This window comes from Pristis pectinata, chromosome 8, assembly GCF_009764475.1.
Source record: "Pristis pectinata isolate sPriPec2 chromosome 8, sPriPec2.1.pri, whole genome shotgun sequence".
Classification (NCBI taxonomy): Eukaryota; Metazoa; Chordata; class Chondrichthyes; order Rhinopristiformes; family Pristidae; genus Pristis; species Pristis pectinata.
Genome location: NC_067412.1, coordinates 90,415,886 through 90,443,737, shown reverse-complemented (window position 1 = coordinate 90,443,737; position 27,852 = coordinate 90,415,886). Strand labels below are relative to the sequence as shown.

The following is a 27,852-nucleotide window of genomic DNA, read 5'->3' as shown; positions in this document are numbered from 1 at the left end:
ATCAGATCAGCCATGATCTTCTTGAATTGTGCAGCGGTATGAAGTGCTGAATGATCTTCTCCAGCTCATATTTTTGCTAAATTGGTTTGCTTTTGTCATATTACTGAGATACAGTGAAAAACTTTGTTTTGATGCCATCCATACAGATCATTTCATCACATCAGTGTATTGAGGTAGTACAAGGGAAAACAATAACAGAATGCAGAATAAAGTATTACAGTTACAGAGAAAGTGCAGTGCAGGCAGACACTAAGGTGCAAGGTCATAACGAGGTAGATTGTGAGCTCGTGATTCTCATGTTCTTTTGACTGCTTCGTACGTTAGCTTTCAAATATAATTTGTTTTGCAGACTTCATGAAAGAAAAGCCTGGCTGATTTCAGGGAAGCTGCTGCATCAGAACTGGAACAATTATTTCTGTGAACTGCCTTGTACTTATCAAGATCTCATCTGGAACACCAAAGATCCTCCAGATTATCCAAATGGATTCTAACCAGGAATTGTTCCATCCCACCAACATCTGAGGAAACGTAATTGTTGACTGCTTTGAGTAGTAGTGTCCTTGAGCTAAATGTTGAATTTCTCTCATCAATGCATTCTAATGCAACATTTTATAACTGATCTGCCTTTACTCGAATAACAATTCCTGTTTGTGTGAGGTCAGCTGAGTATTTTATCAAGAAATGTTAAAGTACTACTGGTAATTCATACAAACTTCATTAAGTGTGCAATGTATTTTACATAAAAAAAATATCCCACAAAATGTGGGGTCTAGCTTTAGGATGATCTTGCTTGACCATCAGTTCAAATGGAGTAATTATAAGAAAAGGTGGCTGGACCATGCATTTAAAAAATGCATAAATTGTGATTTTGTGAAGAACTGCTTGCCTTGATATGTTATCAGTAAAAGTAATTTTTACATGCAGGGTAGGTAGTGAGAAGTTCTTCAAATGGAATCCAGTTGCTATTGTTCAGAGTACGGTCAAGCAGCATTCTTGCCCTACGGCATTAAAGGCTTACTGTGATTTGTTGCCCTTCATGTGAACTGGGACATTGTGACATTTGACGCTCTGGGTTTGGAACTGTTTCCAGCCCAGCTGACTGTGATCGGAAGAATGGTTGGACCCCGGTTGGGACACAGTCAAAATGAACAACATCCAGCAAATTGGCACACAAACCATCAGTCTCAGCACATAATGGATGTGTCCAATAAGCCTATTCATTTCACACTGGTGGATAATGAATTTTTAGTCTAATTATTTACTTTGTTTAATTAGTATTTTAAAGTAACTCTTATTTTTTAAGAAAATAGATACTGAATGCATTCCATTGAAGAAAGTTGGCAGTTGGACATTGTTCTTCTACCTGCCTTTGGTTCTGTGATAAGCAGCTGAGTGCCATATATCATTAGATAATGCAAGGCTCTCACACAAAGGGAGTAGGAATCCTCAGTCCAGATGTGTATAACAATCGATCCCTCATCTCCCAGCATCTGGCAATGGTAAGGAAAGGCAAGGTTACTGGAAAGAGAGAGACTGATCAAGCCGAATATATTCACCATTTGGGATGATTTGTATGGTTAGGGGAGATCAAAGGGAAAGTTTCCAGCACACAGGTGTCAAACTTGAGCGTTCTTGATCCTGCTACGGGGCCAGAAGTTGGAAAGTCTTTCATTTCCCAGTTCTGACACTCTGGCTAATGCACCTCCTGAGAATAAAATGTCACAAAGAAAGGAAGAAGCCAAAAACTGACTAAAAGCAGCTGTTCCATATAGAGTTCCTTCATTTGCAGTGACTGATAGCTTTTTTTTAAAGAAAATAGTTGACCAGTGCACATTACAGATGTCTGTAAGATAACAGTCCTGTAAATCTTGGTTAATTTGTAAATTAAAATGCAATTAAATTATTGGACAGCTGGCATACCTGTTAAAAAAATATGTATGCATCACTTCTTGGCTAATTAACATTCTATTGATTGGTATGTAAATTGTCCTTTTAGTACCATATTTGGAAAATGTGTATTTATTTTTGAAAACAATTCAATGATTTGAGATTTTTTTTCCTAACTGTTTCTGCTTAGCCACTGCTAAGGACATGGGAAGCATGTAGCTCCCCTGAAAATGTTGTCATCACATTGATCTTTATTAACACATCAGTAGGGAATGTGATACCTAATTAACAAAACTGATAAATATATCATACATAGGATGAACAGAGCCTAACCCAAAAAAGATAAACTGTCAGTTGCACTGATGTGGATTGTAAGGCTGGGACACAGTGAGAGTTGTGTGGCTTAAATACAAACAACATGTACAAGTTTTTTTTTGAAGCCTGACATTATGGAGATCAATTGTTTTGTGTAGATATCATAAAAGATGTTTTTATTTCTCATGGATGTCATATTGTGAAGGTTATTTTAATTTACATTATGTCCTTTTCCTGTTTACAAATGAACATAGAGTTGACAAGTTTTGAAGAGGCTCCAGTTTCCTCAAGTGTATGACAACCAATCACCATTGCCTGAGCTTGCTTACAGGTAGTGTTACTATCGGATAAGTTGAACTAATTCCTTTGTCACCCTGTGATTGATTTGTGCAAATTGGCTGCTGTTTGTTCCAACAATTCAAAACTAATCTGCGTTGAAGGATGAAAGGTGAGACAAAAAGAGAACCCTTTTGTCTTTTGATCTCTGTGTTTAGCAAAGGAAACTTGCAAATAGAATAATTTAGAAACACTCATGGTGAACTTACCTTAACCAACACAACAAGTGCTCACCCCTGAGGCAGGAACATTGTTAGGTCCAGGAGTTTCACATGTGCCCATAACCAAGGTGCTAAAGACAATTTTAATAAGTAATTGACGAAGCCTCCTTTGCTTTAAGGAAAAGCGATGAAGTGAGGAAAATGCTCATACCTCATCACTATAATCCAAGGTTTGGAACTACCTATCATTTTCATGAGCCCTTGGTACTTCATTTTGAAGTTGGCAGGCTATAAGGTGCTAATGATCACTGGATAGTGTGCTCTTGGCTGGAGAAAGAAAATCCCAATGCTTTGTTATCAAAAGGAACAATGCTGTTTTTCAGTCTTCAGTTGCATCATGTGTTGACCTTGTTGGAGCTTAAATGATAGTGAACACTTACAATTACAATCCACTTCCCCTGATGATTTGGCTACTGGTGTAGTTGGGAAGATTTCTGCTGAATAAGCTGATCTGGAAGGTCATATAGATTTTTGTTTAGTCTGTAACCAAAACACACAAATCTGTGTTCATGTTTCTAATTTGTTGCTAGAAGGTTGGTTTGAGCAGACCACCAGTGAGCAGCATTGTTCTTGGTTATAATATTCCTTGATTTCTCAGGCTGGATGGCTGTCTCAGGCTGCACATAAAAGACAGCACCTGGGTACGGCACCTAAACCCTATAAATGGGTTATAAATCCTGCAGAGGCTGGAAATCAAATCAAAACACATGCTGGAGATGCCCATCAGTTCAGGAGCAAGAAACATTTGATGTTCCAGGTCCACATCATGAAATACAGAGAATTTTTAGTACTTCCTGATTTGATTTCTTAAATCTTTTGAGTTGGTTTTGCTGGAGGGAAGAAAATGGGGAGAATCTGGAAGTCAAACAAAAATTTGACAGTTAAATGTGTAAATACCAATAATTTGAGTGATTTCTGGATTTTTTTTTATTGTGAATGTGTCTCATTAAACTAAAGGTGCAAGGGGTTTACAATGGAAAGAATCTGCTTGATGCCTGAAATTAAGGAAATTCACTTGGGATCTGCTGACACTTGGATGTTATTTTTCTTTCACTCGGTCATCAAGCAATTGTATGTTATCCCATTTGGGTGTGTACTTTAAGTGTTGGTTCACTGGATATACTTCACATTCATTCCAATGCAGAATGTGTAAAGATGGCAAACCAAGAGGATTTTTACTTCAGGCCCTCCTAAGAATGACCATGGGATTACAAGAAGGGTCAGCTTTTCTATATATTGGCCATTATTTCTGACATAAACATTTCTCTGTTGTTGAAAAAGGAAAGACAGGTGGCAAATAAAAGTGGAGCGTTTGATTCAAAACCTGAAAATGTTTTTTAAGCTTGCGTTCTGCAGTGAATTTGGCAAGGGGTGGAGATCTTGGTAAATGAATGCAGTGACTTTAGTGCAATTATTGGGAGCAATTCAGGTTAGGAATTGGTCTGCCTCTTAAGTGATGACTGTTCCCACCTTGAACAGACATATCTGCTTGGCATGGTATACTGAGTATAATTACCTTGAGATACACACCTGCATATTTGGTGTGGCACAGTGGCAGCTTTCTTTGAACTGCAGTGCTGTCATTATGGTTTGTGCATGACTGGGCAGAGTTCTTCTCATGTTGCATGTCAAGTTTTTGATGTTTAGGGACTTATGTCAACCTCTGGTCTTCTGTTTACCACAGGTGGATAACAAATGTGGGACTCGGATACAAAACGTTATCACCTCACTGAATTAACATTTTAAAGAAACCATCACAAAGGGGGAAAAAAGGGTTGTATTTGGTAGGGTAATTATAACTGTAATGCACGTTGAAATATCTGGAAGTAAGACAATACATTGGTGATGCCCATCCCAGGTAGGAATGATTGCTAAAAATAGCAATTGTTTCCTTAGTTCCCTGACTAAGCCAGTTTCTCAATATATTAAGCAACAATGTTTTAGAAACGATGCGAGATCTAATAATAAAGGGCAAAATGCTTACAGAATAAATACAAATGAGGATGCCTTTCATTGCTCTGCTGTGTGGAAAGAGTCAAATGCAATCTTTCGACCACAGTGTTAATCATTTGTTGATACTACTGTACCCCAAGTCTATTCAGTGCATTGATTACTCAACCTCTTACCTGTCTACAATTTATCTGTAACCTATTTCATTCTATTCTATGGATTACAGTGAACCTTGTGGCTGTCCAGCAGATTTGCTCTTCCTACACCATTGAGAAGGGACTTACTGGAAGAATTTGATAAATGGAAATAGTGGTCAAAGATAAAGAGCTCAACTATCATCCATAGTTCCTTTATCATCATGTATCAGATCATTGGGTCAGTTCAGAATTTGAATCTTTCCCCATGTATTTGACCAGAACTGGTTCAGTATTATGTGTAATGGCACCAGAGGACTGGGCATCCCATTAATTACTGATTTAGCAATATAGTTCAGCTTTTTTTTTTGCTGTTCTATAACATTTAAAACTTGATGCTTTTAATCAGCATCTCTCCAAACTGCAATTTGAGTTAAAATCACAAGTCTGCAGATTCAAGCTGATTTATTTAAAGCAACATGATAGAGACACTTGCAACAGAGAACATCAATGGAAAGAGAAAGTTGAGATAAGTGCCTGATCTATAAAATATTTGTATTCATTTGTAGCAGTCATTGAATGTTTGAACCCTCTATTTCAGGAATGAATCATTCAACACTCATTGATTTATTTTCTTTTTTGCCTTGTCAGACATTCATATTGAATTCAGTTGTTTGCTTCCGTAACTTTGAAAGAAGTTAATAAATTTTAGTAAACCAAAGTCAGAAAAGCATGGGACAAGTAGTTCTGTGTAATCTGTGCGGCATTGGGTGTAAGAGACAGACTTGCGCTCACGACACATGGAGTACTACTTCTCTTGTTTGGTGCAGTGGGTTGGAAAACATTTAAAGTTTGTTCCTTTCAGCCTTCCATTCAGCTGCCCAGTTTAGCTTTAGGGTTTTAAGCATCCAATATTCATAATGTTTCTCAGCATCCTAGATTTCTCTTGTGAACAACAAATGGAGGGTGATTAAATCTTCTTGGCTTCCCCACCCTATTTCGCCCCCCCCCACCCCATCTTTACCAAAAACCAACAGCACTCCTGCCCCTCAGATCTTTACACAACATGGGAACTGTCTCTCCCAGAGGCGTGAGTGAATTTTGACTATCTTGGGTTCTATCTGTCTTTTTCCACAAAGTATTTTGCCTCCCTTTGGTACCTTCATGATTGAAGTAACTAGGATTTGGGTTTGAATTGTTGGGTGCATATGAAATATAACAGCTGAAGTAGATTGATGTTGAAGCCTGCTGTACCTTCATCCCTTCTCAGCACTTTTTCCTCGCGTGTACAAGAGTGTAAACGGTGCCATTCAAATGCATATACATTGTGTCTTAAGTGTATATTGGTGTTGATGATGATTACTATAGAAATAAAATGAACATTTGCAGCCTGTTGTGCCTCTGGTCATCATGTACATCTATTCATAAAATCATAGTTATATAGCACGGAAATGGGCCCTTCGGCCCAACTGATCTGTGCCGACCAAGTTGCCCACCTGAACTACTCCCATTTGCCTGTGTTTAGCCCATGTCCCTCTAAACCTTTTCTATCCATGTACCTACCTAAATGTCCTTTAAATGTTGTAATTGTACTTGCCTCTGCGTCTTCCTCTGGCAGCTCGTTCCACCTTGCATACCACCCTCCATCTGTTCCTTTACCCACTCCCAGACCATATTATTTGCATCTGTGCAATACCATTACCTTTCTAAAGGTAAATGGAAATCATTTAATTATCATTTAAGCACGAGAATAATCTTCCCATTGATAACCAGATGGCTAATTATTTCCAAATGATGAGTAAATTGCTCCTGTGATACAGGGCAAGAATGCCAAAAGGTGTCAGTTAAACATGAAGTTGGGCACATTTTCTGTTAATGTTTGCTAAGCATTTTGAACAAGTTGTGGCTTGAGAGGACAATAAATGGGTTTAAGAGACATTGGTTCATTTTTCTTTCGGCAGGATTGCCTGGGATGCAGTTTATGGAAACTGCCAAGCAAATAAGATTATAGCACCCCCCCCCCCTTCTTCTGGCTATGGGGGCCTGTTCTCATTGGTAGTATAGATCTATAAAAATGTTCTTTGAAACTTAATCATGAATGCAGAACTTTTTCTTGGCTCACCTTATATTTTAAGATTTGGAATGTAGACAAGGTATACAATCGGAAGATAAACTGTGATTCATATCTATCAAAATCAGACAGACCTGACATTCTTCTGGCCAGTTACTGAAACTTGTCTTGCAGTTGCACTTTTACAATTGTAGGCTCATTTGCTTTAAGATCTGGCAAGAGCTTTTCAAAGGCATTTATTGATTTTTATGCACAATTCCAAAGAAGCCAAAAACATTTTCCTCTTTCCTTGCCAACTATACTTCAGGCCACAGTATAGTTGGCGAAAACACTTGGGATTTAGGTTACAGATTAACAGCAAGGGAAACAATGAATGTAAAGTCGTCTACTGTGGTCTAATCAGACAATTTAAAATATAAAAGACCTTTTTTAAAAAAGAAAGCATTTTTATTTCTAACAAATTTTCAGAAATTACTGCTATAAAAATAGAGCATGTTGACCTGTGTACAAGTTCAACAGACAAAGCCAGTATCTGAAGCAAAATACATGGGATTTGCACTAGTTGATTTCTGGAAAAAACAATGGTTTCTGTTTCAGCCAGGATCATTCATGGGACAATGATGATAAATCTAATGCATTGGGAAATGAATGCAATGTTAAGGCAAGTCTCTGAAGTTGGCAAAGTTAGTCAATGGTGTAGTTTTAACCTTCAAAGGCTGGTGGGCTTGGATGGCTAGTAAGTAAAAAGTAGTTGATCTCAAATCTGAACCCAATCCTATTTGAACCTATTGACCAAGTGACCAACTTGTTTACAGGAAATGGTTCACTCATTCAAATATTTTAATGAAGTTTCATGCCTCTTTTGACTAGTCAAAGGGAGGATTTTGCTTAACCATCTCTGCTAGCTAACAAAAGGCTAGGAATATTGGAATATTATTGTCACATGTACCGAGGTCCAGTGAAAAACTTAGTTTTACATGCCACCCATAGAGATGATTTCAAAACATAAGTACATTGAGGTAGTACAAGGTAAAAGCAATGATAAAATGCAGAATACAGTGTAACAGTTGGAGAGAAAATGTAGTGCAGGTAGACAATAAGGTGCAAGGGTCATGACGAGGCAGATTGTGAGGTCAGGAGTTCATCTTTAATATACAAGAGGTCTGTTCCAGAGTCTTATAACAGCAGGATAGAAGCTGTCCTTGAGTCTGGTGCGTGTTTTCAGACTTTTGCATCTTCTGCCCAATGGAAGGGGGGAGAAGGGAGAATGTCCTGGGTGGGAGGGGTCTTTGATTATGCTGACTGCTTTTCCAAGGCAGTGAATAGCGTAGAGAGAGTCCACGGAGGGGAGGCTGGTTTTTGTAATGGACTGAGCTGTGTCCACAACTCTCTGCTGTTTCTTGCAGTCTTGGGCAGAGCAGTTGCCGTACCAAGCCGTGATATATCCTGATAGGATGCTTTCTATGGTGCATCTGTAAAAATTGGTGAGGCTCAATGGATCCTTGCCAAATTTCCTTATCCTTCTGAGGAAGTAGAGATGCTGATGTGCTTTGTTGGCCATACAGTCTACATGGTTGGACCAGGACAAGCTATTGGTGATGTTTACACCTACGAACGTGAAGTTCTCAACCATCTCCACCTCAGCACCATTGATACATACAGGGGTGAGTGCTCTGCCCTGCTTCCTAAGGCAATGACCAGCTCTTGGTTGGCTGACATTGAGGGAAAGGTTGTTATCATGACACCATGCGACTAGGCTCGGTATCTCCTTCCTGTCCTCCATTTTCTCACTATTTGAGATGTGTGGAAGAGTTGAGTGCCCTTCCTGAACTGTGTGGGGTCAGGAGAAGCAGTAATGCTTGCCACCTTGCCTAATGAGGAAGCTGGTTAACCTACCCAGTGATTGGACCACCCAGGTGGTGCCAAATTCCCACAACTAAACACTTCCAATCTGGCTATCGATAGCTACAAAACAAATTTCTGAACTGGGAATCAGGCACCACCAGCCTGTCCGTCAGGACCTTTGGGAAAAGCTTTTGACCACAAACAGCCCCGCTCTCCCTGCCTCTGCAACTGACCCCCCCACCCCCCACCCAACATCCACACCCAATCCTGTAAATAGCCTGTGTATCTTAGGAGCCTAATACAATATTGGTTTATGTATTGGAGAAGGGGAGAACAGCACACGTCTGGTAAGTACATATTTACAATTCCCAGTGCTTAATTTTTTTATATACGGACAGTATCAAATTTTAATGAAGAAAATGTGCTGAATTTGTTCTTGCAAAAGGAGTTGGAGAGCTGGTAAAGGCTTTGCTTGCTGTAGAGACGTTTTTGTGATTTCATTTAGTCTTTGGCACTTTGCTACCACTTGTAGGACAGAAGTTAGCCATTTCTTCCATCAGGCCATTGCTGTTTAATCCCACACATTTTGACCATGCTCTGTCCATTCCCTTTCAAAATTATTTGTGGATTCTTCTTTCCACCACAGGTAAGGTGTTCTAGATCCCAACAATGATCTGTCAAAAATTCTCATCTCTCTTCCTTTGCCAATGATCACTCCTCACTGACCCAATGGAATAGAAAACCTACTTCAACATCTTTCTCTGATCCAAGGGGAACGATCCCAACTCTTTCCAATCTCTTCATCATTGAAGACCCTCAGTCCTGGTAACCTCCTGGCACACAACCTCTGTACCCTTAGGTCTTTGCTTCTTTCTTTGAACATGATAGCATTTTGCAGAGTACAACAGCTGAGGTTTAAGGGTGGTTAACAAAGTAAAGAGTAGTTTACCTTTTGTTTTGTGGCTCTATTTGTAAACACAAATAACCTAAATTCTCTTTTAACCATATTTTAACTTGCTGTAGATTGGCACCAAGATCACTTGCATCATTTGGATGATTAAAGCAGGAAAACTAAAGATGCATCACTTCACACCCCTGACATTTAGCGATCCTGTCTCTTGTTCTGAAGTCTATTCTATGTTGTCTAGTTTTGTAAAAACTTCCTAAAACTGCTCTCTGCACCTGAGTTCATATTTATTCATTTTTTTCTGGGTTCTTGTTGCTGGTAAGGCAAGTATTTAGAATCATAGTCAAACAGCACAGAAACATGACTCTGCTCACCAAGTACCCAATTATTGTCCATCCATGTTTGTCCTTGAGAAAATGGCGAGCCAAGGCCTTGAACTGCTGCTGTCTTTCTGTTGAAGAGGGAGTTCCAATAATTTAGCCCCAGTGATGAAAGACCAAGTATAGATTTCCATGTCAGGATGGAGTGGGACCTGGAGAGGAATCTGCAGGTGTTGGTGTCCCTATACACGTGCTGTCCTCGACCTCCTTGGTGGTTGAGGCTGTGATGTTGGGAGGTACTGTCTGTGTGGTCTGGGAGAGTAACTGCAGTGCATTTTGTAAATGGTACACAGCAGCAGCAATTGTGGGTTGGCAGTGGAGAAAATATTGGTTGTTAATCAAAAACTAAGAAGAATGTACCTAAAATTAATCCTTGAAAACATCTCCCAGACTGAGAACATCTGCCAATCACAGCTCTTTGCTTCCTGCCAATTCTGTATTCGAACCACCACACTTCCATAAATTCTAATGGGTTTCTACCTCTTTAAGCACTCTTTTGAGGTACTTTGTCAATTGCAGAATGTGCACTATTAACATCGAGCTTAGGGAACCAAGCTGCTTCAATGATGAGTGTTGGAAGGCACATTAGAAGCGGCTGTTGATCTAGTACTGGGATAACAGGAGGCTACATTCGTGCTAAGCTGTATGTAGCTGGAGTTAAGCAATTCTTCAACCAACGGATCAGATAATCTGCTGCAGTTCTGGCATATCGCACTGTGGCTGGAGGTGAACAAGTAAATCACAGGAGGGGAAAGCTCCCTGAAAATCCCTCTTCTCAGTGACGGCAAGTGCGAGTGCACAGAAGTGTTTCCAGCTACATTCCTAGTGATTCATGTTGGGTTCCTGATGGTCTTCATCAAATTAGTTCACTCCAAGTGGAATTGTGTAAAGGTTGAGTGTACTGGCTACAGCACAGGCTGGGGGCCTCCAACCCCATTCTAGCTGTGGTTTTGGAGATGTGTGCCAGAAATAGTGGCACCTCTAACCTCACAGCTCTAGCACAGATACAACATTGGCAGATCATGGTGGCAAAATGGAAAATTGCCCGGGTATACTCTGTCCGCAGAAAGCTTAATTAGTCCAATTATTACATTCTGCCTACTCTGAATCATCATGGAAGTGAAGAAGGGAGATGCCAATGGGTGTATTGAGCACTCCCTACCAGTAATAGCCACCTCCTCAATGCAGAGTTTGTGTTCTGCCAGGATCAACTAGCTCCAGACTTCACAGCCTTGGTACATAGATGGACAAAAGAGCTGAATTCCAGAGGTGAGGTGAGAGTGGACCACCCTTGTGGTGAAGACAGCATTTATTTTTTCATTCTCCCATGGGATGTGAGTGTTGCTGGCAGTACCAGCATTTATTGCCCATTCTTCAAAAAGGTTGTGACTTATCACCTTCTTAAACCATGTGAAGGCACTTCCATAGTTTTGTTGAGGAGCAGATTATTGACCAAGTAACCGCTGAAATATAAATGCTGACCTTGCTAAACAATGCCCACATCCTATTAATGAAGAAAGAAAAATGACCTTGAACAAATGTCTCTGTTACCTTGTGCAGAGATTCCTTTGAGTTGGTCAAATATAAAACACAAAATTCTGGAAATGTTCAGCTGATTAGGCAGCATCTGTGGAGAGAGACTTTGTTTTCTTTCAGATTTCCAGCATCAGCTCTGTCATTCCATAATATCATTGTAGCTAATCTGATCTAAGCCTCAATTCCCTTCTCCTGCTGCTTCTTCATGACCCTTGATGAGGTTTATAAAATTATGAGGGGCACAGAGAGGGTTGATGGTCATATACTTTTTTTTCCCTAGGGTGAACCTAAAATAGAGGATATAGGTTTAGAGTGAGAAGGGAGAAATTTAAAGAAGATCCAAGGGGCAAGGTTTTCACATGGTGGTGGTTATGTGGAACAAACTGCCAGAGGAAATGGTGGAGGTAGATACAATTATGACTTTTAACAGGTAAGATTTCTTTATTAGTCACGTGTACATCAAAACACACAGTGAAATGCATCTTTGCGTAGAATGTTCTGGGGCAGCCCGCAAGTGTCACCATGCTTCCAGCGCCACCATAGCGTGCCCACAACTTCCTAACCCGTACGTCTTTAGAATGTGGGAGGAAACCGGAGCACCCGGAGGAAACCCATGCAGACACAGGGAGAATGTACAAACTCCTTACAGACAGCGGCCGGAATTGAACCCAGGTCGCTGGCGCTGTAATAGCATTACATTAACAACTACGCTACTGTGCCTGCCCCCTACACTACCATACCTACTTGGATAGGAAGGGAGTAGAGGGATACGGGCCTAATACAGGTAAATGGGATTAACGTAGATAGGCATCACAGTTGGTGTGTATGAGCTGGGCCAGAGGGCCTGTTTCTGTGCTGTACAGCTCTGATTTTCTCTGACCCTCATCTCCGTTATAGACCAAATATATGTCTATCTCAGCCTTGAGTTTATTCAATGACTCAGCTGGCACAGGTACCAGGTAGAGGATTCCAAAGCTTCACCACCCTTGAGGAGAAATTCATCTGCCTTAAATAGGCAACCCCCTAATCTGAAACTATATCCCTTTTGTTCTGGATTTTCCCGCCAGGTGAAACATCATCTACCTCATCAACTACATCCAAATCTTTCACGTTTCAGTAAGATCACCTCTCACTCTTCCAAATTCCAATGAGTTTAGCCCCAGCCCAATCAACCTTTCCTCATGAAACAATGCCCTCTCCCCAGAGATCAAGTGAACCTTTACTGAACTGCTTCCAATACAAAGTATCACTTCTTAAGTAGGGAGAGCAAAACTGCATGCAGTGCTCCGAGTATATCTTGCCAATACCTGATACAATTACAGCAAGACTTTCTTACTTTTATACTCCATCCCCTTTGCCAACATTCCGTTTACCTTCCTGTTTCCTTGCTGTAACTGCATACTAACCTTCTGTATTTCACCTGAGCCCTCTATGTAGCAGCACCCTGCAATCTCTCTCCCTTTAAACAATATTCTGCTTTTGCAATATTCTGAGGGGATATCTGCCTCAGAAGCAGATATCCTCTCATTTCCTGACATTATACCCCATTTCACTGTGTGTTTTTATGTACGTGACTAATAAAGATATCTGTCAATTTTTTGCCCATTCTCTCTAACCTATTGACATCCCTTTGCAGACTCCTCACAACTTACCCACCTCTCTTTACCATCATCAAATTTGGCTACAATGCACTGTGACTTGAGCTGTGTCATTAACATATAGTGCAAATCCCAAAACAGATCCCTGTCCTCCAAAACATTTGGAAGGATAAGTGAATCCACATCAGGATCTCCCAGGGCAACTCTTCCAGCACTGAGGTTCTAATTACACTTGGTTAGCCATGTCATTCACAGGCCCAACACCAGAATCCAGAAACTATTCTAAGTTCTGACGCAGTAAGAAACTCAAGGATGTTCTCAATACCTCATGGAAAATTGCATCTTCCTGGGAATTTCTAGCCCATGAACTTTCAAGGTGGTTAAGGAACATAGCGGATAGCGCTGAGAGCTTTGAGTTTGTGTGTTGGAAGCACACAGACCCTGAGTGTAATCTGCAGAAGGAGTACAGTACTTCACAAACTACCCATCCATGTGTCTCTTTTGCTGCATCTGTGAAATAGCCTCTGGTTTCATCAGTCACCTCAAAACCCACAGAACTGCTGTAGAAGTAAATCATCCTCAGTCTCACAGAACCTCCTCAGAAGAAGAGGTTGTGATGACATCATTACATCCTCTGATCACACATAACTATATACAAATCTATTACAAACAATCTGCTGGAGGAACTCAGCGGGTTGAGCAGCATCTGTGGGGAGGGGGAAAGGAATTGTCGATGTTTCTGGTAGACACCCTGCACCCAAAATGTCAACAATTCCTTTCCCTCCCACAGATGCTGTTCAACTGTTGAGTTCCTCCAGCAGGTTATTTATTGTTCCAGACTCCAGCACCTGCTGTCTCCTGTGTCTACAAATCCACCATACTCTTTTCCCTCTTTGAGGGAAATGTGTGTAAACCCTTGTCATGGGTACACACAGTCATTACCAATTCAGACTGCTGACTGACTTCCAAAGTTGGTTCAACCCTTTCATCTGTGGACTTGTCTCCAATGTTGTGCTCAGTCATGGAACTGAGGAACTTGCGACCACTTGACTCACTGCTGCCCTGTGTTCTCTCGCCCAGGTGTCGACTCTGTATCAATGCCAGGGATAGATTCCACCCAACACGTGACTAAACATCTTCCTCTTGATGCGATTATTTTGTCAGAATGGGCATTTTTAACATTATTTCGGCTATGAACTAAATACGTTGATGGATTACAGAATCGGAACAACCTCACCAGTCCCTGGGTTACAACAGGGTTCCGTTCCTGAGAACTGTTCACAAGTTGGAAATGAACAAAAATGGGATCACAGAGACAGTGGCGGCGGTAAGGCGAGCAGGCACGGGAAGAGTGGCCGCCAGCTCTGCTTGGCTCCACCCAGCCCCCCCCCCGCTTGTTGTGGCTTGGAGGAGTGGAGAGTAGACGCACGGAAATACCCCATTCCGTTACCACCCGGCAATAGATGCCTGCAGCCCCGCAGCAGCTGGTAAATCCATCCCCATCCCCATCCATTCCCTGGTCTCCCAAATGCTCGTTCCTATATACAGGTGACCATAAGTTGGGCGTTGGTAACTTGGGGGTGGGGGTTTGTACTGATGACTCGAACTCTCCCAGTCAGTCAATGTTACTTTCCGCTTCTCCGAAACATCCCTTCCCACCCCAGATGCTGCCTCTCTACTCTCCCTTCCACGTTAAGCTATACCACGCTGAATTACACGATGCTTTCATCATTCTGCTGGAGTAAAGCTAACCCTAGAGAGTGGAGTTGTACAGTATTTAAACAAGAAAATAGCCAATTGAAGCTCTGTCATGGTGCTAGAGTAACTTGCTGCTGTATTGAAAACAAGATGATGTGGTGGAATCACTAGACGTGGGATGCCATTATATTGCATAGAACTTATAAATACAGAATTGGTATTGGTTTATTATTGTCACTTGTGCCGAGGTACAGTGGAAAAACTTGCATACCGACCATACAGGTCAATTCATTACAGAGTGCATTGAGGTAGCACAGGTAAAAATAATAACAGTATAGAGTAAAGTGTCACAGCTACAGAGAAAGTGCAGTGCAAGGTCACAACAAGGTAGATCATGAGGTCAGAGTCCATCTCATCGTATAAGGGAACCGTTCAATAGTCCTATCACAGTGGGTTAGAAGCTGTCCTTAAGCCTGGTGGTATCCTCAGGCTCCTGTATGGTCTGCCTGATGGGAGAGGAGAGAAGAGAGAATGAGCCGGGTGGGTGGGGTCTTTGATTATGCTGGCTGCTTCACCAAGGCAGCGAGAGGTAAAGACAGATTCCAAGTAGGGGAGGTTGGTTTCCATGATGCGCTAGGCTGTGTCCACAACTCTCTGCAGTTTCTTGCGGTCCTGAGCACAGCAGTTACAGTACCAAGCTGTGATGCATCAGATAGGATGCTTTCTATGGTGCATCAATAAAAGTTGGTGAGTGTCAAAGGGGACATACCTAATTTCTTTAGCTTCCTGAGGAAGTAGAGGCACTGGTGAGCTTTCTTGGCCGTGGCATCTATGTGATTTGACCAGGACAGGCTATTGGTGATGTTCACTGCCAGGACCCTGAAGCTGTCAACCCTCTCGACCTCAGCACCGTTGATGTAGGCAGGTGCATGTACACTGCCTCCTTTCCTGAGGTCAATGACCAACTCTAGTTTGTGATCCATTGTTGGAAACCGATTTGGCATGATTCATTGCATCTTGTGCAGCAAAGATCCATTTCAACTTCTCCATTTTCTATTCCACTGTTGTACAGTACCCACATGTCTGACTTCAATCCATTTCGGAGAAACGAAGGACTGCAGATGCTAGAATCTAGATGAAAACCACGATAATGCTGGAGGAACTCAGCAGGCCAGGCAGCATCCGTGGAGAAAAGCAGGCGGTCAACGGTCAATCCATTTCGAGAGGGCATCAATGAACACGAGGAGATTGTTCACCTTTTAGCAAAAGTCTGCATGGATTCATTGGGGCGGTTGAGCTGGTCATTTCAAGGTTTGTAACAGTAACTTCGGTGGTACTGTTCTGCAATTCTGGCAAAGTTTATACATGAACACGCCTTCCTCCAACTCTTTACTAATGTTCAGCCAATATACAAAACGCCTGGCATTGACCTTCATATTCTAGTGTCTTGAGGTGTTCTACCATTCCTATTCCTGACTATTGACTCCTTGATTGATGATTCAAACCTGTGACTACAGAATGGCTGTAAGGTTTCATGTACACACTTGCCTAGGCTGATTTATTCTCTCAATCTCTGATTGCAGATTTATTACTTGCTGAATCTCTCTCTTTAAGTGGCAGTTTTACATGTCAAATCAAATATATGACTTTTTGTGCCTAACAACTTTGTTTGAATCGCTTCATCTCTTCGACCACACACACGCCTGTCACTGAGTGTACTATCGTGGAGGGCTCCAAAGTTACAATATCTTGAGAAGTCTTTGAGCGCAATGATCTAATCACTTTTATTTTCCCCAGGCTTTGATTGCTGAATGTCCAGCTCTCTGCTATCTGAAATGGTGATGGATTGAAATATTTTTTTCATCCATTGAACAATTTCCCGAAATGAATATCTGCAACTCTCTATAGGGCTGCTAATTGAGTGTGTGTATGGCACACTTAAGAACTGATTTCCTGAAGTAATATCTATTTCTTCTGTTCCCTCCCCGCAGCATTCAATACCTGCACAGTTTCAGCATCCTCCCCCACTGCCTTCAAGAACACCTCTATTCCCACCATGTAGGCACAATTTGCATTCCTTTTTATATACCCCAAGCTGCCTTTGAATCCTGTTTGAACTTACATAGAACATTACAGCACAGTACAGGCCCTTCGGCCCACAATGTTGTGCTGACATTTTATCCGGCTCTAAGATCTAGCTAACCCTTCCCTCCCACATAGCCCTCCATTTCTCTATCATTCATGTGTCTATCTAAGAGTCTCTTAAATGTCCCTAATGTATCTGCCCCCACAACCTCTGCCGGCAGTGCGTTCCACACACCCACACCTTTTATCTTCCTCCAGTCACCTTTAAATTATGCCCCTTCGTGTTAGCCATTGTTGCCCTAGGAAAAAGTCTCTGACTGTCCACTCGATCTATGCCTCTCATTACCTTGTACACCTCTATCAAGTCACCTCTCATCCTCCCTCTCTCTAAAGAGAAAAGACCTAGCTCATGCAACCCATCCTCATAAGACATGCCCTCCAATCCAGGCAGCATCCTGGTAAATCTCCTCTGCACCTGCTCTAAAGCTTCCACATCCTTCCTGTAATGAGGTGACCAGAACTGAACACAATACTCCAAGTATAGTCTAACCAGAGCTCTCTAGAGTTGCAACGTTACCTCGCGGCTCTTGAACTCAATATACTGACTAATGAAGGCCAAGGCACCATATGCCGCCTTAACAACCCTATCGACCCCAAGATCCCTTTGTTCCTCCACACTGCTAAGAGTCCTATCATTAACCTTGTATTCTGCCTTAAATTCGATCTCCTGAATTGTATCACTTCACACTTTTCCTCCATCTGCCACTTCTCAGCCCAGCTCTGCATTTTATCAATGTCCTGCTGTAATCTACAGCAACCTTCTACACTATCCACAACACCACCAACCTTTGTGTCATCAGCAAACTTACTAACCCACCCTTCCACATCCTCATCCAAGTCATTTATAAAAATCACAAAGAGCAGGGGTCCCAGAACATATCTGTAAGGAACACCACTGGTCACCGACCTCCAGGCAGAGTGCGCTCCATCTACCACCACCCTTTGTCTTCTATGAGTGAGCCAATTCTGAATCCCTTGGCTCATCCACTTATGATGCCATTTTCCTTTCCTCTCTGCCAAAGTCCACAAGCCTCCTGTGAATAGTGAGCAGCTCCTTCCACTACTTGCAGACTTGCACTCATTTCTTTGCTTTAATTTTACTTTGACAGTCAGTAGATGCAGCTTTAAGAACTCTGGGCTGTGTCTCGCAGGCAAACACAGCTGCCTGCAGTTCTCCCAGTTTTCCTTTGCTTTGACCCACAGGTTGAACTTGCAGTCAGGAGATTAAACCTTCAGGCCCACTTCCATTCTTTGGTGTTTTTTGTTGCAGCCACAGAGTTTCCACCCAGTCCATGAGGTAAGAACACTGCTTTTAAAGGCAAAGGTAAAACTGTTGCTCTTAAAGGTAAAGATAAGCACACCACTCATAAAGCCAAAGTAAGAAGGCTATTCTTAAAGGTAAAGTAAAAAGGCTGTTCTTAAAGGCACAGGGCTGATTTTTTTGTTTTCCAAACTGTTTTTTATCCTTTCCATGAGTTGTAATAATATCCTAAGATGGTCCTTGGATAACGTTGTAGGTTAGAAAAGTTCGACTTACACTAACAGTTACAGGACACAGGAATTTCAACAAGGGTGTTCATTCTGACTCTAACAAGAAGGAACCTACTACACAAGGTGGGGATACAAGAGATTGCAGATGCTGGAATCTGGAGCAACAAAGAATCTGCTGAAGGAACTCAGCGGGTCGAGCTGCATCTGTGGGAGGAAAGGAATTCTCGACGTTTCGTGTTAACAGTTCCTTTCCCCCCACAGATGATGCTTGACCGGCTGGGTTCCTCCAGCAGATTCTTCATTGCTGCTACACATGGTGCTTAACATCATATATTAAAAATATACACATGATAACCTCACCACATCTCTGACCACATGACTTATTTATATAACTAAATATAAATACATCACTGTGCCACAGGAGGCTGGCAGTTTTAGCTGCTGCCCAACTTGCCTCCCATTCCTTCCCCGGCCTGATCAGAATCACAAGTGGGAGTGCGGTTTTGGACAGCAGGAAATCATCAACCAAAAAACCCAACAGAATGGTTTCCACGTTATGGTACATTATTGAGGTTCCAGAGGGGATCATTCTCGGTGAAGGAGCAGGGATAGCCCATGTATTTACGATGTGTCCTGAAGGCAGTTTGTTTCACCTCCTGGTCCCAAACCCACCAGTTTAATTTCACTCCCAACATGTCACATATTTCCATAGAGAAATAACCAACAAGCCCAATTTACACTGTTAAATTCTGATCCTAACAAATTCAAGTCTGGGTTAGGTCTTGGCAATGAAGCACCCACTTTTATAATAGGAACAAGTTGAAAAGCATGTTTATTTGTAAACTGGTAAAGATTATACTCCTGAAATTAACAAGTTTTATATTAAAAAAAAATCTGTCAAAGACAAAAGAACATTCAGTGATGACATATAACAGAAGGGCCAAATAAAACTTCCACAGGGATGCAGTGTACTTCTCCACAGCATGTGTAACAGTTAAGAGGAACATAATGAACAGCTACATTACTCACCTTTTATTGCCAAGCAATAATCAAGCTCGTCAGTGTCTCAATATGGATGCTTTACACCACTATTCTCTTCTCATCTTCCATTCGTCGAACAGACTCCATTTTTCTTCATTCATTGACCAGATAACCTTGTCTACAGCTTATCCCTTTGGTCATTGCTGTTTTATCCTGTTAGGGACATACCCCTCTCCATCCTCCCTACAGTTTCAACAAGCTTCTTTTTCCTGCTTGTCAGTTCTGATGAAGGGTCTCCAATCTGAAATGCTGATTCTGTTCTCTTCCCACACATGCAGCCTGACCTGCTGAATATTTCCAGCATTTTCTGTTTTTGTTTTTGACTTCCAGCATCTGCAGTTTTTTAAATTTCCATTTTACTATTTCTTTTGCTCTCCTAAAAAGCCTTTTCAGTGTTTGCTGTTTGCCCAAATGGTTGCTCTGAGGAAACAAGCAAAGATGTTGGAAAGGTACGGTGTGCTCTGACTTAGCATCATTCCTTATCCATCCATCCAAATACAACGGTATTGTGCATGTTTTGATAGGCTGCCTAATCATTCCAGTATCAGCAGAGTTGTGTGCTCACGTTGCAATAGAAGATATAATACTACAGCACAGTACAGGCCCTTCGGCCCACAATGTTATGCCGACATTTTATCCTGCTCTAAGATCTATCTAACCCTTCCCTCCCACATAGCCCCCCAATCTCTCTATCATTCATGTGTCTATCTGAGTCTCTTAAATGTCCCTAATGTATCTGCCCCCACAACCTCTTCAGGCAGTGCATTCCACGCATCCACCACTCTCTGTGTAAAAAAAAACTTACCCTGACGTCCCCCTTATACCTTCCTCCAATCACCTTAAAATTATGTCCCCTCATGTTAGTCATTGTTGCCCTGGGAAAAAATGGAAGTGCACCATCTGCAATATGGGATCAGGTTGCTGAGTAGGCATCCAGTGCATATGCCAGGGCTAATTAATATGATAACTAGCAAAAACTTAAACATTGGGATGTTTAAATGTTAAATAGTTCCATATGAAAATAGATCTAATCAGAATGATCTGAGAATCATGGAATGATATAGACTTGTTTGTGTTGGTTCTTTAAAAAAAAATTACTCCCAGTCCTTTGCCCTTTCTCCATTGATCTATACTTTTAGTCAAGTATTTATCCAATTTTCTTTAGTAAATTACAATTGAATCTCCTTCCACTGCTCTTCCAAGCAGTCTGCTCCAAATCATAACAATTTGCTCCATTAAATAAAACTAGTGTTTCTTTTGTTTTTTTGCCAATTGTCTTAAATCTGTGTCATCTGGTTCCTGACTCTTTTGAAAAATAACTGGAAACAGTTCCTCCTTATTTAATCCAGCAAAGCTACTCATGAGTGTTTGAGGATTTTTTTCAAATCTCTTCAGCTGCTCTGCTCTGAGGAGAACACAGCTTCCCCAGTTTGTATGATGAGAGTTCCTCATCCCTGGTACCATTCCGGGAAATCTTTGCTGCAGGAACTTGAAGACCTCAAAACCCTTCTTCAAATGGGGAAGTTGCTCCAGCTGAGACTAACCAGTGTTCAATAAAGCAAAACTTTCCTGCTTTTGCACTCCCTTTATTAACAAAGGCAAAATCTCACCTGCTTTCCTGTCCTTCTCAACATGTCCTCCTACCCCCACACTGATGCAATCATGAAGAAGGCATGCCAGCGGCTCTACTTCGTTAGGAGTTTGAGGAGATTTGGTACGTCACCAAAGACTCTTGAAAATTTCTACAGATGTACGGTGGAGAGCATTCTGACTGGTTGCATCACCGTCTGGTATGGAGGCTCCAATGCACAGGATCGCAAGGGGCTGTAGAGGGTTGTAGACTCAGCCAGATCCATCACAGGCACAACCCCCCCCACCATTGAGGACATCAGTGTAGCAGTTAGCGTAACGCTATTGCAGCACCAGCGACCCAGGTTCAATGCTGGCTGGCTGTAAGGAGTTTGTACGTTCTCCCTGTGTCTGCGTGGGTTTCCTCCAGGTGCTCTGGTTTCCTCCCACATTCCAAAGACGTACAGGTTAGGAACCATGGGCATGCTATGTTGGCGCTGGAAGAGTGGCAACACTTCAGGCTGCCCCCAGCACATTCTCAGTAACGCAAAAAGATGCATTTCACTGTGTGTTTCGATGTACATGTGACTAATAAATAAATATCTTCAAGAGGCGGTGCCTCTAGAAGGCGGCACCCATCATTAAGGATCCTCACCATCCAGGACATGCCCTCTTCATGTTACTACCATCAGGGAGGAGGTACAGGAGCCTGAAGACCCACACTCAACGTTTCAGGAACAGCTTCTTCCTCTCTGTCATCCGATTTCTGACGGTCCATGAACCCATAAACACTACATCATTATTCCTCTTTTGCGCTATTTATTATTTTTGTAATTCATAGTAATTTTTATGTCTTTATGTCTTGCACTGTACTGCTGCCACAAAACAACAAATTTGATGACATATGTCAGTGATAATAAGCCCGATTCTGACATGCATTCTGTTTTCATCGTTCCTGCAACTCCTTTTGAGTTGCATTGTTTAATTTATAATATTTCTTTTCCATTTTTCATTAAAATTCACCATTCATTCCTTTCTGTGTTAAATGTTGAATTTCCTTCACAGTCTGTCTTCAAATCCGTTATTATCCTTCTCATTATTTTCTACATTTGAGTTTTGTGTCATCTGTAAACTTTGGAATTCTGCCTCATACAAGCAAATATGGGTCAGTAATTTACATAGAAATGAATAGTGATCGTGGGGAGAATCACTATCCTTCCTTTTAGCCTGAAACTCTCCTCTGCTGTCATGTACTTTGGGATGGACCTTGCACTGTCCTGGGAGTGTTGGTAGCTCTAACCGCTACTAAACGTAACAGTCCAATTCTATTTCTCATACTTCTTAAGAGGTATTGCAAGGAGCTGGAATAATAGTTCCAGAGAAGAGGGGGAGCTCTGTGACGACTCTCATCCACATTGTGTTTCATGTAGGTGTGCAATAAATCAAGTTTCATCTAAAACAAACCTGTGCACATAAGTCCTGTAAGGGATAGTCATCCTCATTGCCTGTCTGACTTAAGTCTACTTTGTAGTCACCACTCAACCTTACTGGCGTATCTGGCTTAGGCAGGATCACGACTGGGGATACCAGATTTCTACGAGTAACTAAACCAAACCTTCATTTCTTCCTATTTTTCAAGTTCATCCACTTGGCTCTTGAAGGAATAAGGGACTTGGCTTGTCTGATTGGATTGCAGTGGACTGATTGGATGAGCCCCAGCACATCCTGCACAGATTTCAACTCCATTTGAACCCTTCACAATTCCGACCCACCCAGGATCAGAGGTACGTTCAAACTATCCATCATTTCTCGAAGCAGTCCTCTCTGTGACTGGTTGGACACTGTTATGTGCCTTGTATCCAGTGATTCAAATGTCGACACCTGTGAAGGTGCCATCATATTTGTCCAACTGCATCTCCAAATGTGACTTTGGTGTATCCATAAGAAAATTACATAAATCCTTCCAATTGAGTTCATTTGTGCAAGTCAGTCCCTGTCCATAAAGTCAACTGTGTGGTACTGTTTGCCACAACAAAGGTAACTCAAGACTCTGACTATGGTAACATACCCTTACCCAAAGCCTTCAAAATTACTCCAGGGAAACCTGGCTGTGTGGATTCAGAATTGGCTCACCCATAGAAGACTGAGGGTGATGGTAGATGGAGCGTATCCTGCCTGGAGGTCAGTGACTAGCGGTGTTCTGCAGGGATCTGTTCTGGGACCCCTGCTCTTTGTGATATTTATCAATGACTTGGATGAGGATGTGGAAGGGTGGGTTAGTAAGTTTGCTGATGATACAAAGGTTGGTGGTGTTGTGGATAGTGTAGAAGGTTGCTGTAGATTACAACAGGACATTGATAGAATGCAGAGCTGGGCTGAGAAGTGGCAGATGGAGTTCAACTCAGAAAAGTGTGAAGTGATACAATTCGGGAGATCGAATTTGAAGGCAGAATACAAGGTTAATTGCAGGACTCTTAGCAAAGTGGAGGAACAGAGGGATCTTGGGGTCCACGTCCATAGATCCCTCAAGGTTGCCACGCAGGTCAATAGGGTTGTTAAGAAGGTGTATGGAGTTTTGGCCTTTATTAGTCGGGGTATTGAGTTCAAGGGCCATGAGGTGATGTTGCAACTCGATAGAACTTTGGTCAGAGTGCACTTGGAGTATTGTGTTCAGTTCTGGTCACCTCATTATAGGAAGGATGTGGAAGCTTTAGAGAGGGTGCAGGGGAGATTTACTAGGATGTTGCCTGGATTGGAGAGCATGTCTTATGAGGATAAATTGAGCGAGCTAGGGCTTTTCTCTTTGGAGAGGAGGAGGATGAGAGGTGACTTGATAGAGGTGTACAAGATGATAAGAGGCATAGATCGAGTGGACAGTCAGAGACTTTTTCCCCAGTGTGACAATGGCTTACACGAGGGGACATAATTTTAAGGTGACTGGAGATAGGTATAAGGGGGATGTCAGGGGTAAGTTTTTTTTACACAGAGAGTGGTGGGTGCGTGGAATGCACTGCCAGCAGAGGTTGTGGGGGCAGATACATTAGGGACATTTAAGAGACTCTTAGATAGACACATGAATGATAGAAAAAATAGGGTACTATGTGGGAGGGAAGGGTTAGCTAGATCTTAGAGCAGAATGAAATGTCGGCACAACATTGCGGGCTTAATATTGTCCTGCTCTTTAACAGTGGTACAAGTTGCTGGTCTGTTGATCTGCATGACTGATGACTTGCTGTCAATCAGGACTGTGACCCTAAAGTTATCTCACCTTAGTTGATGTAATGGTTCATCATCAGCAGCAGTAATATTATGCAGATTCCAACTTTGTGACTTCTTAAGAGAAAACCCTTCCATCTGTGCTAGTGTTGTACTGATAAACAAGGCTCTTATCTGTTGCCTTGTGCTTTGATTTACAAGCTATCACTGTATGTCCTTTTCTGTGGTATGAACAGCACCTGGACTTTTGGAGAGAACAATTATGTAAGGAAAGACTTCCACTAGCAATGACTTCCAACACTCCCATGTACAATACAGGATCAATCGTTTTTGGATTTATCTTTTGACCGTAGGCTTCTGTTACATTTGTGGGAAGAAATGGATGGAATTCCTTTGCATTCTTGGCTGCCATCTCCAAGGAAGTTGCAATCCAACAAGGCAAATCAAATGTGAGACTTTATATGCTGAACAGCTTGGACTGGATTCTTTTGTCTTTGGACCATATGTAAACCTGTCTGAGTGCATGACATAAAAACTCTCCAAAGTCTCAGTGCCTTGATAGGTCTTTCAGCACAACAATCTAATAAATCAGTGCTCCTCAACTTCTGACTGAATTTGCTGCATTCATATCTTTCCACCATCTCAAATGGTTGTGGGATGGAGTACTCTCCTAACTTCTCAACCTCTGCAAACATGGTACCTTTAGCTTTCTGCATAACAAGTGAATTAGTGAGTGTGTAATACAGTTTGGAGCTGATTTCTGTGACTAAAATAACTTTCATTCCTTTACTGCAGCACCTCATGAATACTGTTGGCCATTTAAACCATCTCCATCCTCTCCATGTAGATGTGAACAATTCACATGCCTTTTCACCACGACCATCCCATCTCCCATCACCCGGCTGCCTATGAAGCCCACTGGTGCAGAGTCACCACTTGTTTTACTCCTGTCAAAGTGGTGCTGCTCTACTCAAGCCTCCTGTATGGTTTACACCTTGCATCCGGCAACTTCAATTTCATTGCAAATTGATACTGCCTATCACTTTAAAATTGGTTACTGTAGTTTTCAAAGCAGCTGCTCCTTCTCCCCCCCCCCCCCCCCCCCCCCCCCACTCTCTCTGTCAAAGCTGACCTCCTGAAACTGTAATGTTGGAGATAGGGGCTATTTCATGCTGTTTTTATCTTGCACCCACTGACTTTTTCCACATTTCAAGGACAATGTACGATTAATCGTTTGAAGTTGATCTATGTCAGAACTGAATACCACCTTGTTGCTAATTGCAATGTATTTTCACTGGACATTGGACTGTACTGGGAGTCCGGGTAAACTCTAACCACAATAATATTGGCAGGAAATGGGAAGATTCAAAACAAGCCGTCATGACTGCAGAGTCATCATGTACAGCCATCAGCCTTCATGACCTCGCATTCCATGCCTAGGTTCCCTGCAGCAGAGCTGTTGTGCTGGCTCACCCTCCCTTACCTTAGCTTCATGACGTGAGCACCCATCCTCGCCCTAGCTCCCAAGGTTTGCCTGCTGTCGGGCTTGGTGCTGCTGCTGCTTGTGAGGGTTGGTGCAAAGGGAGGCTTCCTTTACCCGAAGGAGCTGAGCTTTCTGCACCTCTTCAACAAGGAATGGAACAAGGGTTAACACTTGCTTTCAGGAGACAGCAGAGAAAGTGTGTTGTGGAGAGCTGTCATTTGGTATTATGGGCTGCAAGTATTAAGGGAACGAGAAGATATGTGATGCTTACTCCAGCTTTGCTATTCACTGTGGCCATGGCTCCTCCACAGTCTGTGCTGGAAAGGTGTTTTTCCATGTTGGCCATGACACCAACCTCCTCCAGTGTTTCCTCTCATGGTCTCCTCTTGTGGGCAGGTGACCTCAACCTCCTCCAACAGGTATGACTCTGGACTCTTCCAGTAGATCCGTGACTCTGGGCTCTTCCAGTGGGCATGACGCCGAACTCCTCTGGTAGTTCAATGACCCTTGTGTCCAGATGACTTCGGCCTCCTCCAGTGGACATGTGACCTCTTCCCCCCCCCCCCCCCCCCCCCCCCTTCTCCAATAGGCACGACTGTGGTGTCCTTTGGTGGGTCCTCTTCTGGTGGGTGTGACCCTGGGTTCGGCTGGTGGGCAAGTGACTTCTTCAAGAAAAGAGACTGGGTTTTTACTGACCTGAGAGTGTGTTTCATGAGAGTTTATATCTTAGTTGACCAGTTGGCGTGCAGCATGTTAGATATGTAGAGATGAACTAATGGTGAAGAACAGGAGGAAGGGAGGTGGGTCAGTGATTGTAGGGGGCTGAAGGGAAGTGGTGGGATGTAAGTATTGTGAGTGGTGTGGTTGGAGGAGGTTGACAAAGACCACGATATTGCTACCTTGAGAACTCTGGTGAGGCCTTGAATCCTTTCCTACTCAGGCAGCCACATCCTGAGAACTAAACCACTGGAAATGATCTCCTCAATGTCTCTTCTCATTGTGAGATCTTCTTCATCCCAGCCTCTGGCTGTTCCAAGGCCTCCCATGCAACATCAGGGTGGATAAATGGCAAGTCTGGATCTCTCATAGCCATTTTACCCCTTATGTAACAATTCCTCCTGCCTGCTTTGTGCCTTTACTACCTGCTCCCTGATGTCTGCCCACTCTCACTTTAATTTTATGTGCAGCCTGAGGCCAGTAATGGGTCTGTACTGTGTGAGCCAAATCCCATAGAATTCCAAGAGAAGGATTTTTGAGCAGAGATTTCCATACCGTGAGGAAATGACTGACTTTTACAGCCCCATGGATCATTCTTCCTTTTATTCAGCAGAACAAAGCCGTTCTCTGTTAACAACAAATGAAATCAGTCGTGGGATATTCTTGATATTTATTTCTCAGTATTCCGCCAAACTCCATTTATTAATTAAATCCTGAATATTTCTAACAAGAAAGAGATCATGTATTTCTGTAGCACCTCTATCCACCTCACATCTCCAAGTGTTTAACAGCCAATTGCATTCCCTTGAAGTGCAGTCATTCTTGTAATGTGGAAAATGCAACAGCAATGTGTGCACAGCAAGCTTCCACACAGAACAATGTGATAATGGCAAAATAAGCTGCTCCTTGAGCTATGCTGGCTGAAGGATAAATATTGTCCAGGAAACTGAGGAGCACTGTCATTCCTCCTCTGCAGAATAATGTTATGGGATCCTTTATGCCCAACTGAGAGCAGGAAGAGCACCAGTGTCTAAAGCCAGCACCTACAATGATGCAGCACTCTCTAAACACTGCACTGACACGTCAGCTTGAATTTTGTGTTAAGATCTCATGGCTTGAAATTGCTATTTACCAGATTGGGGTTGATAGCACTACCCATCGAGTATTTAACATATGTAACACATCCTACAACATTGAGCAGTGAATTTACTATCCTAGAGTCATACAGCATAGAAATAGTCTTCAGCCCACTGTGTCTATAGCGAGCTGCATGCCTGCATTAATTCCATATCCCTCTCTGCCCAGCTCATTT

At 42.3% G+C, this 27,852-nt stretch overlaps 1 protein-coding gene across 1 annotated transcript in view; it reads left to right on the top strand.

The window, feature by feature from the left end:
* Window positions 1-27,852, top strand: part of ophn1 (oligophrenin 1) — a 204,890-nt gene that overhangs the window by 139,422 nt on the left and 37,616 nt on the right. Inside the window, 1 exon segment of the mRNA XM_052022352.1 lies at window positions 350-979. Coding sequence (XP_051878312.1) covers window positions 350-358 — 9 coding nt within the window. The 3' untranslated portion in view covers window positions 359-979.